The 16,186-nt window shown below is 41.2% G+C and overlaps 1 protein-coding gene across 2 annotated transcripts in view; it reads left to right on the top strand.

Moving 5' to 3' along the window:
* Positions 1–1,104: 1,104 nt before the first annotated feature.
* cacna2d2a (calcium channel, voltage-dependent, alpha 2/delta subunit 2a) overlaps positions 1,105–16,186 on the top strand; it is a 139,767-nt gene continuing 124,685 nt past the window's right edge. For both annotated transcript variants that reach the window (XM_035662164.1, XM_035662163.1), the window contains exons 1-2: positions 1,105–1,529; positions 6,134–6,215. In XM_035662164.1, the coding sequence (XP_035518057.1) occupies positions 1,414–1,529; positions 6,134–6,215 (198 nt within the window). In that variant the 5' untranslated portion in view covers positions 1,105–1,413. The remainder of the gene's footprint in view (positions 1,530–6,133; positions 6,216–16,186) is intronic.

Here is a 16,186-nt window from a genome sequence, read left to right as displayed (position 1 = left end):
ACACACACACACACATCTGATAGAGGGAGATATTCACTTCTCCGGGGGGTAACTTCATGGTGAATTAGATTTACTCTGAGGTTTCAGTGCATCTCTTCTCCTTGTTTACTGTTAAAATTAACAGTATCTGACTTATGTCCAGAGGAAAACTTGCTCCACTAAAATATACCTTATTAACAAGCTTATGGTTATTCAGAGGCTCCCACAAACAAGGAGACATGCCCTGCCCCTTCTGTAAAGTTACATTGCAAACACTCAAAGCCCCCCTGATCTAAATAGCTGGTGACAGCATTAAACAGTAGTTAGGTGTTTCCAAAATGAGGTTATTAATTCTCCTTGCATCCATTTAAATGTTTCATCCACTGGACCAGATGCGCTAATAAGTAGAACAAATGTAGTTGGAGAGCAGCCCCAAGGTGATTGCTGAATGTTTACACTCCAGTTAATACAATCCTCCCCTCTAGAGTCATGCCTCCTAATTACCAAAAATAAAGACTTGATTTCTGCTCATAATCCAGAGTTTGAGGAGGTCACAGTACACGGCGAGTGGACACGGGGAGGAAGAGGAGGTGGCCTGATGCGCGCCCCCGTCTGTCGCCCAGGAATAGGCTGTTTGAACGGAGGAAGGACCGCTTGTACCAGCGGCTGAGTCAAGTGCCACAGATAGACTGAGTGAATACAGGAAGTCGGGCCGTTTTACCGTCAAAATAAAATAATTCACGTATTCAGAGCCCTCGAGCTAATACTCGGACTTTGTGCCAAGCCCGTGCGCCTAAACGGACTTATTTAATGGCAGTTTTTTTCCATGTGGCCTTGCTATGACATTTTTGTAAAACAAGGGACACTAAAGGATAATGCCACGCAACAGCACAACTCTCCCATTGAGGCATTTTACTGAGAATACAGCAATTAAGTGTATATTTTATTTCCAACACACCTCTGCTTGCACTCTCTCTCTGCCACATCCTATACATTGCCCTAAAAAACTAACAAAAAAAAAGATAAATGGTTTTATTTTGAAAACCGGGATGGGAACTGAATATTCTGGTCGTGGCCAGCTTGACTGTGTATGGTTTGTTACATTGGAGAGAGTGGGAGAGAAAAGGAGCAAATGTGCGCGGCGGCGGAGAGGGAGGGAGGACAGCGAGTGCGCAAATAGGCAGCCAGGCACATCAGCAGCAGCGGCAGAGCATCTTCCTGATCCTCATCTCCCGGGTCTTCAGCTGCCAATCCTCTGTGCGTCTCTCATTGAGATTTCACTGCCGGCTGAAGTGTCCAGAAGCCCTCCGCCAACCATCACCTCCCCACCACACACTTTTCTCCGGGGCTCGGTTATTCTTAGCTCGGCAGCGGGGAGACAGTCCTTCCGGTCCTTCTCTTATTTATCCCAGTTTCTTGAATATTTAATGGAAAATGGCGATCTGCGCGCAGTCGTACGGTATTTTCTGCCTCCTCACAATCCAAACTGTACTTATCATATGCGTCTCCACGCCGACAGACGGGACCCACCTCTTCCCCCAGCACTACACGTAAGTACCCTGCACCGTTTTGGAGAGGGGGGGTGATAAACCGGGGTGCGGAGAGCGGAACTAGGACAGGTGGCCCCCCGACGAGCCTGCACATGCAGCGCCGTTTACCTCGGAGCCGCCGCTGCCCCTGATGTTCAAACACAGACACGCAGTTTCCGTCTCTGATGCTGCGTTATGAATCTCGCACTCACAAAAAGCCCCATGTTTTTGTTGTTGTTTCGTTGTTGTGGGCAGTGGCATTTAATACCCAAAAGCCTTATTCAATTTGTCATAGTCAACACGGGAACAGGCTACAGGGGGAAGCATGCACAGGTGCCACCGGCGAATAAGCCAGCCAAGCAATCATTTATCAGAGCCTCCATAGAGATAAAAATAACCTAATAATGATAGCCGATGTGTTGTATCGCTGTCACTGCACGGGGGGGTGGGGGGAGAATATCCCATTTACGCATGATGGATATGCTGAGTTACAGCGAGGCTAGTCTTAAAAAGTCATCCACTGGATACTGAACACGCACCGTGATAATAGTCACCTCTGTCCCACTGCAGGACACACTGGGGCTTCTTAACTGGATACTTTAGATTCAGAGACTAAACCAATTAGTTAATGCAGCAGGAGCGCCTGGAGAGCTTCAGGTGAAGTCTCTGCATCTCAGATGGGTTTCTCACCCAAACTCCAGAACTACTTGTTAGGACTCAGTTCGGGGGCAAATGGAGCAACATGGCCCCCAGATTAATATCTGATCCTTTTTTTAAATTTTTTATCCAGCGATAGAAAACAAGGAGTTTTTGTTGTGGGATTATTTATAGTAGATTAGAAATGTAGACGCACTTAAGGCCAATATCACCGTGTTGCTGTTTTCCAAGTGACCGCAGACACAGCAGCCGAGCATCCAGCTGTGTGTAAACTGTTGTTGTTGGGACTTTTTTTTTTTAGCGTACACCTGCTGGGAAATTGTTTTGCAATAATATTTTAACTTAAAATGGATTTTCTAATTTTTAAAAAATGCTAACAAACAACAATTTAACCTCGGATGACACACGGAGGCAGACTGAACACATTGTCAAACATGTCTGCACACGCAGCAGTTTTTACCACCTCTGTTGTCATTGACACAAGATTGACAATAATTTGCCAGAAATGATGATTTTTTAAAAACCTTTTCATAAAGTGATCGTTGCTTCGTTTGACCTGTTTGGATGTTGCAGTCCGGTAATAAACCCAGAGTGCAACAGTTCCTCACTGGAGTCTACGTGATGACGTGATGATCTGATGTGAGCATGATGTGTAGCCTGTAGTGCTGATTAGTCAGTCAGGTTCACACAAATGACAAGAATCCAAATGCTCCCTGATGCATCCACTGGATGAACGCTTTGAAATCTTTAGGGCTTTGTTTGTTCCTGATGGCCAAGGTGACTTTCAAAGGGGAAAATCACTTATCTTATATTACTGCTTGATTGACTTAACACAACAATTAAGTGCATTGTTGGTTTGATCACTTGAGCATAAAGCATAAAAACTCGTGGGTCATTTTTCTTGGGTTTGGACGGCTTTGCAAACAAATTCCCATGGGTGTTTAAATTATGTTTAGTGTTGCCTATTTTATAATATACACCTGGAGTTTATTATTAAGTATTCACAATTTTGCAGCAATATCTTCTTTACATGCTTTTAAAAAGTATTAGGATTCTTTTTTGTAATCATACTGGATTACAGTTACAATTTGAGTACAATGTTAATCTAATTTCTTGTTATTCAGGCTTTCCAGCTCCTCATTTAAGTAGATAAAAATAATATACATAGTCTAGGTCTGGTATTATATGTAGTCTATATTATAATCAGTCATCTCTTGGGTTTTAAAATCTGGATTTTGTGTCATACTCATCACTGCGCTGCTTTCCAGAATGTGACAATTATCTAATTGAGGTGTATGTGGAGCTGCTGTGGACGTCTATTGGGTGTATAGGCCTGACACACACACAGAGACACACACCGGGTGGAGCTTGTGTGTGTGCTGGAGGTCTGGTTGAGGAAATGTATCCATAAGAAAAAGCAGAATGTCCTCTAGTCCACTTTGTCAGCTAAAAGTTTTTACAACATTTTCTACAGCTTGCCTCTTAAAAGCCTGGGCTGATTTTTATGTAGTTATTGTATTGCAGTGTTGTTTATGCGTATAGTAATGTGTGTGTGTGTGAGTGTGTGTCAAGAGGAGGAAGGTCAAATTATTTCCACATTTTCTAAATTACGGAAACCTGGTTCGATAACGGGATAATGGATGGATGTTCAATCTTCTCTAGGAATGTAAAAATCCTCACTTACCTCAGTCTATAGGAAACTCAGAGTAATTTCCCCAAAATTTTGTTATTTCCACACATATGAAAATAGTCCACCTTTTGCCCTTAAAAATATTTCAGCGTGACGAGATCCACTGCAGCAGAATGAACATGGTGACGGTGTGTGTGGCTGACACACAAGACCGTCAAACCAGATTCATTTCATCACATTTTCTGCTTTTCCATAATGTTTCCCTAACATAAATCATAATGCACCAAAAACACAGGTGCAAAATAGCAAAGTTTTAATACAGCATCAGACTATATAGAGCCAGAGAGCACCAGTCAGCTTTCATGTAGTGCACAATGACAACTTCTCTGTTTTAAAGGAGAGATCATAGCTTATACAACACAGAAGGTCTCCAAACATTAAATACTAGGCCTCAGTAGTGCATGTAGTGCAGTATCTCCTGATATCCTGATTGTTATTGAATGGAGAGTATTGCACATTTGGCACTGTGAACTATATTTCTCCTTTTACAATTAGTACAACATGAATTTAAAGTCCATCATGCAACGTTGTACAGAAGTGCACTGTGCCTTTAAATGTTGTCAGGGCAGCTTCATGTGATCTTGTCTGATGCAGGTCAGATGTGTTGAGGCTCCACTGTCAACTTTTGCTGCCTGTCACTGCATCATGGATATCAGTCTGCATATTTAAGTGTGTTATTGATTGGTACTTGATGTATTCAATATAATGGAATAGAGGTAGAAAATGAAAACAGGACAGGGGGACAGAAGAAACTGTGCTTTTACAGTTTCAGCTTTGTAAAAAATATGTTTACATATGAGTAGTTTGTCACTATTATATCATTATTATTGCTGATCAGGGTGGGCATTTTCCTGCTTGGTAATCAACTTCATGTGACAATATCATTCAGCCCTAGTTTAGATTAAATATTGCATTAATCACCAACAGAAATATCCAAATTATGATAAATCAAATCTAAAATATTCAGGTGTTTCATTGGATCAGTACTGTGATGCTTGACTTTACCAAGATTGCCCACGTATGTGTGTATTTAAATATATTTACAATATAAGACATAACGTAGGACCCTCTTGTATCATCCTGTCAAATCTGTATATCTGTGTGTGTGTGTGTGTGTGTGTAGAATGTAGACTAATGAAGTTGCGTAAGAAGTCTGCTTGGCTTGGGGCAGAGGTAATGTCCCTCACTGTTAGTATCACTGCGTCCTGCTCGGCTCTGCTCTCACTGTAAGCTTGTTTTCATTTCATATTGAGGTGACCTTTTCACAGTCAGCGGCCTCTCCCCAGCGGTCCCCGCTCTGCACAGTCCTTTTTGGAGGCCCTCTTGCTTTCTCTTAATCTTGTCCCTACAAACGCAGCCAGTGCGCACACTCCGCTGTTACTCTCCCACTCCGGCTTGGTGATTATGGCGAGCGCTGTCACTGCCTGGCAGATTTGTACAATTTAATAAATCTGTCTTCCCTCTTGTCTTCTGAGCAAATCTGACATTTAAAGATGACATTTGTTTTCGTCATCATATTAAAAGACAAACGACTCTGTTGTGTTGTGCTGTTGATGCTAGTGATTAGCTATCTGCAGGCTGCTGAAAGGAAATGGTGGGCATGGAGTCAGCGGTTGGCTGGCAAACACATGATGAGAATTTATTCATGTGATTGCTGAAAGATTTTCGTGAGAAAAAAAGAAGTGAGAATTTCTCATTGGCCATTCACGTGGATTGTTCAGCGTGCATCCAGGTTGGCAGGTTAGCCCCTGCTGCTGCTTTAAAATGATCTAGTGAAAATCTTGATCCATTAAGTCATTTGTTGCTTGCTGGGAGATATACAGTGATGAGCTCGAGCCGTTTGATCTCTTAATTCCAAACTTGGCTCAGTCGAACGGGAGATCAGCTCCTGCTTAGGGTGCATTTCTGTCAGACCTGAGCAGTTTTATTGCAGAGCCGCTGATCCCAGCCGATCCAAGACGGGCACGTTCGCTGCCAGTCCTGCCAGGGCTGACCAGATATATGTAAGATGGTAGGGGGGGAGGTGCTGATGACTAACCCAGACATTAGCAGAGGTAGGACAGGGATACTTACAGATAGGGATCTGGAAATGGGGAGAGTCTGGCAGGTTGACAACAGCAACAGAGATGCACAAAGATGGGGAGAGACTCTTTCTGTCACGGTCTTACAAACACACTTACTCACATGCAATGACAGAGAAATGAATGCCGGTGTGACGACATGTTCAGGTGATCATGTTGAGTGATGCAGATTGAAAATGTCTAATTTTATTTTCCAGAATGATTCACTGGGCCGGACGCATTGAGAAGGAGCTGGAAAAGGTTCTGCAGCACGTCACAGGAACTCAGCAGATGAGATCGGTGAGTTGACGTCACGCTCGCATGTGACGCGTCACATTTGTCCTGCATTATTAATCAGTAAGATTTTAGAGGTTGTACAACATAAGCTAGTGTGTGTCTCCACTTTACAAATCTCACTCCTGATATTTCCTGATACTGACCTTTGTAAAATCAGTGTTTTAAAGCGTAAATACACTGGAAAAAATGCTCTTAACAAATTAACTAAATGTTTTCAAGATTTTAAAGTCATAACACCAAATTGCTTGTTAGGACGGACACATTTAGCAGAATATACTGTTGGTTGTTTGTGTCCCCGTCCTTGTATGAGGCTGTGTGTAGCACGTGTCTGTCTTGTGGTAGAGCAGATGGTTGAGCAGAGTGTGATTGACACTGTTTCATCATATTCCTGCCATGTGCGCATGTTCACCAAGCTTCCAGGGTTTGTAATGCACCCTGAGATAAATGCTTCATTATTGCTGTATGGGTGAGTGTGATTCATCCAGCCGGTACGCTGCCTGTGGCGGCTTTAATGCTAGCAGTAACAGTGGTTAGTGTGATGGCTGTTGGTACAGTGACGACGTTGATGGATCCCAGAGAGGAGGAAGGGGGTTGACAGGGATCGTGCTGGTTTAAAGGTTAATGACCATTAGTGGATATCATGCAGACGCTCAGACTGCATGATGGCGATGGTTGATTTTTAGCACTCATCCAGTGTAAACAAAGCAAAACAGAGAATGTTTACCCACCCATGAAAATATTTGCCTTTCACAGTTTCTGCAAGTTTTTTTTTTCAATATTCCCACTGAGCAGATTTCAGTAGACCTCTAAAATAATGTTATACATGGTTTCAAGGTGAAGGCATATTTTTTCTGTCTGTTAGAAATTCTGTATCTATTAAATCTCATAATTTCACAAACTATGAAAAACACTTTAGCTTTAAGGTTGGTGACAATGCATTTTTGAGGTAACTCAAATGGTTTCTGAAAGAGAGAGAGAGAGTTCTCGGAGCCAACGAGGAAGGAGGATTTTCTCAGCCCATGAAGAAGCATGTGATCCTTTAACTTACCTGAAACTTAAATAACATCACTACATTTGGTGAAACATTGTTTTCACTAGAAAGTAATATTTTTCCTGTATGCATCTACTTTTTATCAGCTTGATATGAACTCATTGTACATGCAGAGTTTGTTTAGTGTTAATTTTCATGATTACTATTAATTCATCTACTGGTCATATTCTTGATTAACTGATTTATTCTTTGGTAAAATGTAAAAAAATCACAATTTCATAAAGGCCAAGGTGCTGCCATCAAATTGCCTCTTTCAGTCCAAAACCAAACGATACTGACTTTACTTTTAGATAAGACAAAGAAAAATAGCAAATCCTCAGAACTGTAAAGCTAGAACCGGGAAACGTTTGGTATTTTTGCTTGAAAAATACAGTTGCTGATTAATTCCTGTGGGTTGCCTTATCTATTAATTGAATAATTGTTTCAGTGGTATGGCATTTGGAGGGATGCACTGTATGTACTTTAAATATGTTGTTGTGTCACTTGGCTGCTTGTTGTGAAACCTAGATGTACATGGCTGAATAATCCTGAATTTAATGAGACCTACAGCTAAAATCTGACGTTGACATGACGTTAAGAGCTTAACAGGCTTTAAGTTCTGTCTATTTAAAATTTACACTGCACCTTGCTGAAGTTTTCTCTGTTGGCCAAACCAAAAGAAGACAGTCTCTCTAAAGACATTACATCCATCCCTGTTACGTCTTGTGTAGGCTGCCCACATGGCTGCGTGTGCATGTGTGTGCTGGCCTGACTGTGTGCACAGAGCGGGTGTGAAAGAACATTTATCATGGCCCCAAACAGGAGTCGTCACAGGGTGTGCTAAATGGCCCAGCATGCCTAGAAAAGCCATTTTCTAAATGGATGCCTCTCTCTATACGTTTGTCTGATAGAAATCTTCCCAGGGCTATGCCGGCTGGTAACAAGATTGCCTCCCTCTGCGCCCCCTTCCTCTTCATGCGCAGTTTATTCTCACAGACAAAAAAAATGTAAAGTGTGTGCAAATTATTTTTGAGTTTGTCTTACATGGAAAGAGACAAGGAAGTAAGTTGAGTATAATGTGGTCTGTTCAGTTCCTCTCGGTTGAGATTTTATTTTTTCTGACAAGCGAGGTAGCGGGTGAAAGAGAGAGAAAGGCCAAGACAGGGCTGCACAAACACAACTAAATATGTTTTGAATTGGTCGACTTAAAAACCACACAGAGATAAACAATATTTTGATGCGTTTTTAGTTTGTGCATACTGTGCCCAAGTTTCCAGTGTCTCCAAAAATAAATAAAACTTAAGTTATTTAAATGTTTAAAATCACATTCAAATATATTCTGCCCAGGTTTGGTCAAGATGTTATTCTTCCCCTGGGGGAGTGAAAGGAAGATAGAGGGTGAGTGATGTATTGGAGGAGTTAGAAGTTTCGAATGGAAGAGTGTGGAGTGCCGATAGACAAGGAGAGTGGGCGGCTTTTAGAGTGGAGGAGGGGGTCTTTTTAGAGAGAGAAAGGATGAAGAATGGCTTGACAATTGAGATGGATGTTCAGGCAGTTTTGTGTGTATATTTAGAGTCAAACTACTTAAGATTGATGAAATGATAGAGGGGATGGATAAGAATTGGTAAATTTAAATGTGAGCAGACGGATGCTGTTTATAGTCCTCATCCTCCTCATTATCCTGTGTGCTGCTGTGTTTGATGTGTTACAGTATGTGGTGATGAGAGGCGGCGGTGGACACTGGCATTGTTTCCATATCCTCAGGCTTATTCAGAACAGTTTTAATAGGCACACATGAGCAGTGCGCCTACACCCACGTACTGTCATTAAGGTGATTTGATGGTTTATTACAGACAGATAATATTACATATCTAGACATCAGGTGGACACATGTTCACTGTATTTGTGGAAGAAGTATTCAGGTAGTTAAAGTGGCAGATCTTTCAAATCTTACGCAAGTAAAAGTAAAGAAGTGTTATCAGCTAAATTAAAAGTTTAAAAAGTAAATGTACTCCTTCTGCAGCAGAATAGCCCCAGTGACTGATATTGTTATATATGACATACATTAGATTTTAATTAAATTAGAAATTAGATTATTAATACTAATACATTAATATGCAAGTAGCATTTTTGTGGAGTTTAATTGTTGTGATTTCGTTACCTTAGAATAATCCGTTTTGACCTACAGGTGCCATGGGTCGCCTTCAGTGGCGTCCTCCATGTTGAACCGCCATGTTTCTACAGTAGCTCAGAACGGACAAACACTGGTTGTAGATTGGGCCTTTTGCGTTTCGGGGCCACCATAGTTTCTCCTACACACTTCACAGCCCATTCTCATTCTTATGGCTCATTCACACTGCCTACCTGAGCAGCGCGTGTGTTGCGGAAGGTCTTGCTTTTAATTTCGCTGCCCATATTAACAAATAAAAGCCCTCACACTACACATCTGAGTTGCGCATCTCAGCTGCAGCAGCGCTTCACTGGAAAGTCTTGGTGTTGCGTATTTATTCTGCGAGCTGTGCACGATTCCTAGCAGAAACAGAAACATTATACCAGCAACATATATACCTTTCACTACAGTTTCTATATCTGTAGAATATGTCACAGACAAAAACATGTATGAAACCAAAGGCAAACACAGTAAAAAAAGGTAGTGCTTGCAGCAGCAGCTCCACAGCAGCCACACAGCCGACACGCTGTTGGTGTAAACACTGCGCACGTGCCAGACGCAGCTCTTCAGCGCTGTAGCCGTTACACGCTCAGGTAGGCAGTGTGAACCAAGGGTTAGTTTGTCAAATACAGACGCTAACAGTGTTCAGCTAGTTGCAAACTGTAACTTCACTGCTAGATGCCACTCAATCCTACACACTGGTCCTTTAAAGGGGAAATATGTTTGGACTACTCAAAGACATCTGGAGCATGACAAGGAGCCTTAATTAGATGCTGCTTTTTTGTAAGGAGTCGTTGGGAACTTTAGTTTTAATATTTAACGATACATTGTATTTTACAGGTTTATCAAATAATTTTTATGTAAAATGTCAATCTGTAAAGTAACTAGGAACTACAGCAATTAAATAAATGTAGTGGAGTAAAAAGTTCCCTCTGAAATGTAGTGGAAAACTAGTATCAAGTATCACAAAAATATACATATATTAGTATCTCAAAAATATGCCTCAGTGCAGTACTTTTGTAAATGACTTTCCGCCACTGCCTTATACTGTACACACACATACACATAAAGTCACTGCAATTTCCACAGCTTCAATTTAGCACGCCTTTTAAATGGCAGTGCCATGCAACATATGTTGAACTCTCTCAAATTCATTTCAATAAGAAGAGTCTAATCAGCATGAATAATTTAGCCTGGTACACATGGCTGCTCGCGAACCTCTCAGTTCAGTCTGACACTTTACAACTGTGCACTGTGAGAATCCATCTGCCCCGATCCATGCCCTCTCCTTTGGCTGTGTGCTGCTCCTGATTACTGGAAACCTGAGAACGACACAGGTTCAGATCAGTATACCCACAAGTGGAAGCAAGGCTGAAAGACAGAGTGCCAATTAATGGGTATTTATCCAGGTTTCGTATGAGCTTCAATTTTACATTTCACCAACTATGTTTTTTGTTGTCTGTTCTTCATTTTTACCCTTCACTCGGTGTGTCTCTTTGTGGTCAACTCTACATCAGTAGGCCCGCTGACCACATGCTGGCTGCATGTTTATCTCAGTTCAACACAGACTTTCTTGCCTCTAGTGCTTCCAGTGTGCGTGTGCATCACTGTGTGTGTGTTTGTGCATGCGTATGCGTCGTTAACATTGCCGACGCCTCCGGTTCGATTTGATGTGCACAGGTATGTTTTTATGACTTGAGGGAGATGTTGTATGCATACTGAACACAATTCCAAATGTCTCTCGTACTTCTCCAACCCACCCTCCTGCTTCCTAGAAAAAGAAGGTTGCTCAAGGCCAAGACAGCCTGCCCCAACAAACAGATATCTCTATAAAGTGCACTGGTGGATTTACTCACTATCGCTGACTACAGAAATTTCCAATAATCTGTCTCAAATGCCCAGCGCTATACTAGACATCCCCCCTTCTCTTACTCCACAACCCCCCACCTCACTGTCTAAAGCCGAAGATAGAACCCCCCCCCCCAGATGATGTTGAGGGCTGATGGGTGCCAATTGTTTCTTGATTTAATAGCTCCTTACGTCTGTAGGCAGTTTACAGGAAGAGTTGAAGGTCCCTCCTCCCACTATGAGCAGTTGCCTTTAAAGGAGAGAGAGACCGAGAGCGCTCAGGCCTCCTCTCTCAGCTCTCCTCCCCTCCCCTTCTACTCCCCTCCATCTTCTGGCCTGGACCTTACACAACAGCAGCTTGTTATCTGGCTGTGTGAAACATCGCAGGCTATTTCTGCAGGATAGATAGTTTACTTTCTGGCTCCGGTTTTCTCTCCTGCCGGCTTGTCTTAAGTATCCCTCAGTCATTGTGCAACACGCATCAGTACACACCTCGGTTTACTCTTATTGAGGTATTTAATTTAAAATTAATGAGTGAATAAAAGAGCAGCAAACCTGGCACAGTCTTGTCAGCTGGTATAAAAACTTAAGTTTCTCCAAAACACAGTGTTGCTTTTTTATTTTAACTCCAACACCAGGCTGGGATGTTAATCTCTACTTTACTTAAAGCTATGGTTGTTTTTCTCTCCTGAAAATAACATATGCATGTGTCTCTTTCTCCCACCGGGACCCACTGGTGTCACCACTTTTATAATTTGCTATTGATCATCTGCACTCGATGTACCACTCCTGAAGCAAAATTTAAACTAAGCCCACTTCTATATAATAGATTTATCAATGATTAGAAATATAAAATCAGGGCTGGGTACTGATTGACACATGAAATGCTACTTTTTTTTTTCTTTGAAAAGTACAAACTTCTTCTTCTTAACTTCTTTTTGATTTAACAAAGAGGTCAAGTTTCTCAAATGTTAAGATATTGGCAAAGTACAAGCAGCCAAACTTAAACTAATCTAAAACATGAGAACATTTTATTTAAATTGAGAACTATCATGTCAACAAATGGGGAAATGGGTAAGACCATTATTTTGTATTTGTATTTGACCAGACATTTGATGCCAGCTTTTAGTACTTGACATTCTTCAGTACTCAGCACTAAGTGGGCGTTCAAGGCAAGGAGCTGCATTGGTGGGGGCGTGTTGCTTCAGGTACTGATGAGACGCTGAAATACTGTCCAAGAAGTCCAGTTTGAGATGCATTTGAAGGCTTCTCTGACACCAAAACACTGAGAGAACAGAATATTATGAGAAAGGATTTTACTGCTCTGGAAAATGACCCGAGGTTCAATAACTGGTTCTAATCTTGATACCAGATAATCAGAAATAAATTGTGCAGCCGTGTTTATCTAGTTAGCTATCCACTGATAGCTTGGTTCATATTGAACCAATGCGCAGTATTTTCTAAACATGGCTACATTCCCTTTCAGACATCCTTATTTGCCATTTCCAGGAGAGAGGAGTTCATCAGGGTTACAGACCCAGGTCATGAGAACTTAGACATGGTCTGTTAGCAAACCATTTTTTATTTAGTTTGGAACCCTTGTGTAACTCACATTTCTCTGTTTGTTTGTCAACTGTAGCATTTACTGTGTATTTACCCCATACAAAAAACAAAATAAAACACACAACAAAATAACTGTGGACATTAGAGGCACATAAAACCAGTGGCAAGCTGAACGTTAAGCAGTGTGAGAGCTGGTCAGCACCATTACTCCCAGCCTTAGACTCCCCTGGGCTGACAGGAGAACAGAAGGGCACACAAACACACTGTATTCATTTCTCTGCCTCTTTATTGGTTTTCTGACACTGGGGAAGGTTACAAGGATTCCTCAGCTCCCCGGCTTGATGGCCTGGCACTGGTTGGCGGTGTTTATATAAATGAAAATACATATATCTGCAGAGTGCAGCCCTGCATGCAGATATCCCCGGGTTGGTGTTAGAGGGAATTACTTGAAATAGCTATGCAATAAAAATGTGACAGTTTAGAAAAACTAGAACCAGATTACAAAATGTCAGTGCCCTGTCTATAGTTTCATATTCAGTTTTTTATTTTATTTTGTAACAATAATCGCTGCTGATATTTTACCCAGCATATAGAAAAGTTTTTGCTGTGCTGAACCATCGCGAAACCTCCACAACTGTAAATTTAATCTGAATTCCAACTGTTAATCATATAATGTTTAATATAATCTTTTGATGGTAATATTTTAGATCAAACCTTCACAAAATATTTATGTTAGTATGGATTCTATTAATTAGCTAATATGTAATCTTAGCTCTAAAATGTTTTATTTTGTAACTGTCAGCAGATTTGTCAGTTCCTGGATATCTCTGTGTTGAAACAAAAGTGGGTGGGTTTTTTTTCTTACCTTCTTCAGGTTTTAACTGCTCTGGAGTCAAGCAAGCTGAATGAAATCAATAATGCAGGCTTTAAAGACAGTGCTACACGGTGTGTGCTGCTTGGTGCACGGTTTTACGTGTTCTCTGGACACATTTTAAAACATCTCGCAGTATATCACTGTGCATGTGCTTGTTGATTCCCGTGAATTACCAGGATGGCGCTGTAAAAGCCCACTGGGGAGAAACAACCCTTTAAGTGTCAGCACAGAACAAACAGCGACGGTTGGAGTGCCTGAATCTCGCTGACATTCACTGTGGTGCATTTGGGGGACTGTATCTGTGTAACTAATTGTTGCTGGATGAATTCAAGGAAAACAAAAAGCGAATGCATTCATGCTACTAGTGGCTTTTTAGGAAGAAAAGAAGGCCTTGCACTTGCTTAAAGAAAGACAATATAGCATTATGTGTCAAAATAGGATTAGAGGTCTGCTAAAGCTCCAGCCCTGTCAGAGGAAGATGCTTTATTTTGCCTACGCTGCAGATCTGTTCTCCCTGTCTCCGTCTCTCCACACTCTCACATTATTTGCAGTGTGTGTGCATGCTTGTGTAATTTTCAGCCGTCTTCTGTTTGATGTTTCAGAGAGGGCATTACCTGTCTTTGGTTCTATCTGTGCTTGACAGAGAGAAAAAAACTGGGTGCAGTTCCCTGAGTGGGTTGCAGTGGTAATGTAGAGTGGCGTGATGCCCTAGAAAATTCCAGGTGTGAAGTGCTTTATTCATTCCACTGCAGAGGGAGTGCTTCTCTATGTGTGAAGTGGTAGGTGTGACGTTTATTTTCCATTGTGAACAAAATGTATTTTGTTTTTTTTATGGCTGTTTGTGTGTGCATGTGAGAAAGGTTGGGTGTGCACGGAAGACTCAGAGGTTTTTTTGTCCTCCTCTTCTTCTCTTCCTCCTCCACCTGCACCAGCCTGTGATTGATTGGTCACAGTTCTGAATAACTTTAATTGGCTTGCCTCAGCAGTGGGTGGTTCTCAAATGCCGAACTACTGTGGAAGTCCTAGAAAAGCGTTTAAATTTTTGATCATGTAGGCTGTAAGGACTCTCTACTGCCATCTGAGAAGGGTCTTCAGAAGTGCTACCTACATCTTTTTAATTCTGCAGATTGTAGTGTCGTCTGCCTTGTTCTCTCGCTCTCTTTCTCTGTAAAATCTGGAAGAGAAGCTCCCCCCTCCCTCCACAATCTATCCACCCCCTTCTTTGGCTTCGAACTGGACTCACTCTCATCTCTCTCTGGCCCTTTTCCCAGGGCGCCGTTGTTTGATGGGATTTGTGTTCCACCACTACAATTGCTGCATTACACGTATATTCAAGCATGTACATGCATGCGCACATATTTTTGCAAACACATGCAGTTCACCCATACACTATACCAACCTTGTCTCGCAGAAAGGTACACTTATACTCCACTAACTATCAAAAGCAAGTATGTTTAGAAAAAAATATATTGCCATCTGAATTATGATTTACTATGACTAGTATAAAATACTGATGGAGCTCAGAGCAGGATGTAGTAAAAGGCCTGAAAGTCACCATCACACATTAGTATCATTAGAGACAAAGAGAACATCATTACCTCCCCGTGTGTGGTATTTCACAGTAAAATTGAAAGATAATGAAAAACGTTTCCATTACAAACAATATTACAGTTTACTTTCGCAAACTAAAGCTGTTTATCACTCGTATATGTAACAATTCAGCATTTTATTAAGCTTTACTTTCAAATACGCTTAAAAGTAATACAAAACCAAATCAATGATTAATGCTTACATAACCTCATTGTTTATATTCATGGAAACAGCGGTTGGCTCGGTATAATTGGCCAGACTTATAACCTAACAGCGTGTCCAGTAAACTGAAATCCAAGTGTAGAGTTTGTTTATTAATAATTCTGGCATTCAGACTGACTTCTTGTTTACTTTTTTCTGACGCCAGTTTAGATGTAGTGGTTCATTGTTGCAGTTATATATGACATTGCTATTTAAATTAGCATCAACACTGTAATTACTATCACTCAGCGCATTTGTAAATGACACAGTCAACCTAATTGAATTCAAGCTAAATGCATTTGTTTTGTGTGTTTATAATCACATTAATGACTGTATAGGTGTAATTTTGAAAGCCGTGGATCTTTGGGGGGGAAAGCAGAAATCAATCATACAAGTGTGGGAGAAAAAAATAAGAAATATTTGTTTAAGGTTACTGACTGCTGAGAATCAATCAGATATGTTTTGTAGGTGAGAGTTAATATTTCATTCTGACTATTATTACTGTGTAGCTGCAGTATCTGCTTTACATAGGTATTGTGTGTGTAAGCCAGCAGTCTGTTTTTGCCTAAAGGCAGCTTAGCCTCCATTGTCATGTGGATGTGGATGGCATGTGAGTGAATGTTTGGGGATGCTCAGGAGTTAAATCCTAAAGAGTGTGAGGGATTTAAGACTCTCTGACGACAAAGTAAAGTTGAGCT

Source organism: Morone saxatilis, unplaced genomic scaffold, assembly GCF_004916995.1.
Source record: "Morone saxatilis isolate NCDOM2014 unplaced genomic scaffold, NCSU_SB_2.0 Contig18, whole genome shotgun sequence".
In the NCBI taxonomy this organism is placed as follows: domain Eukaryota; kingdom Metazoa; phylum Chordata; class Actinopteri; family Moronidae; genus Morone; species Morone saxatilis.
Note: the sequence above shows the minus strand (reverse complement) of the source record. Positions and strands in the feature narration are given on the sequence as shown.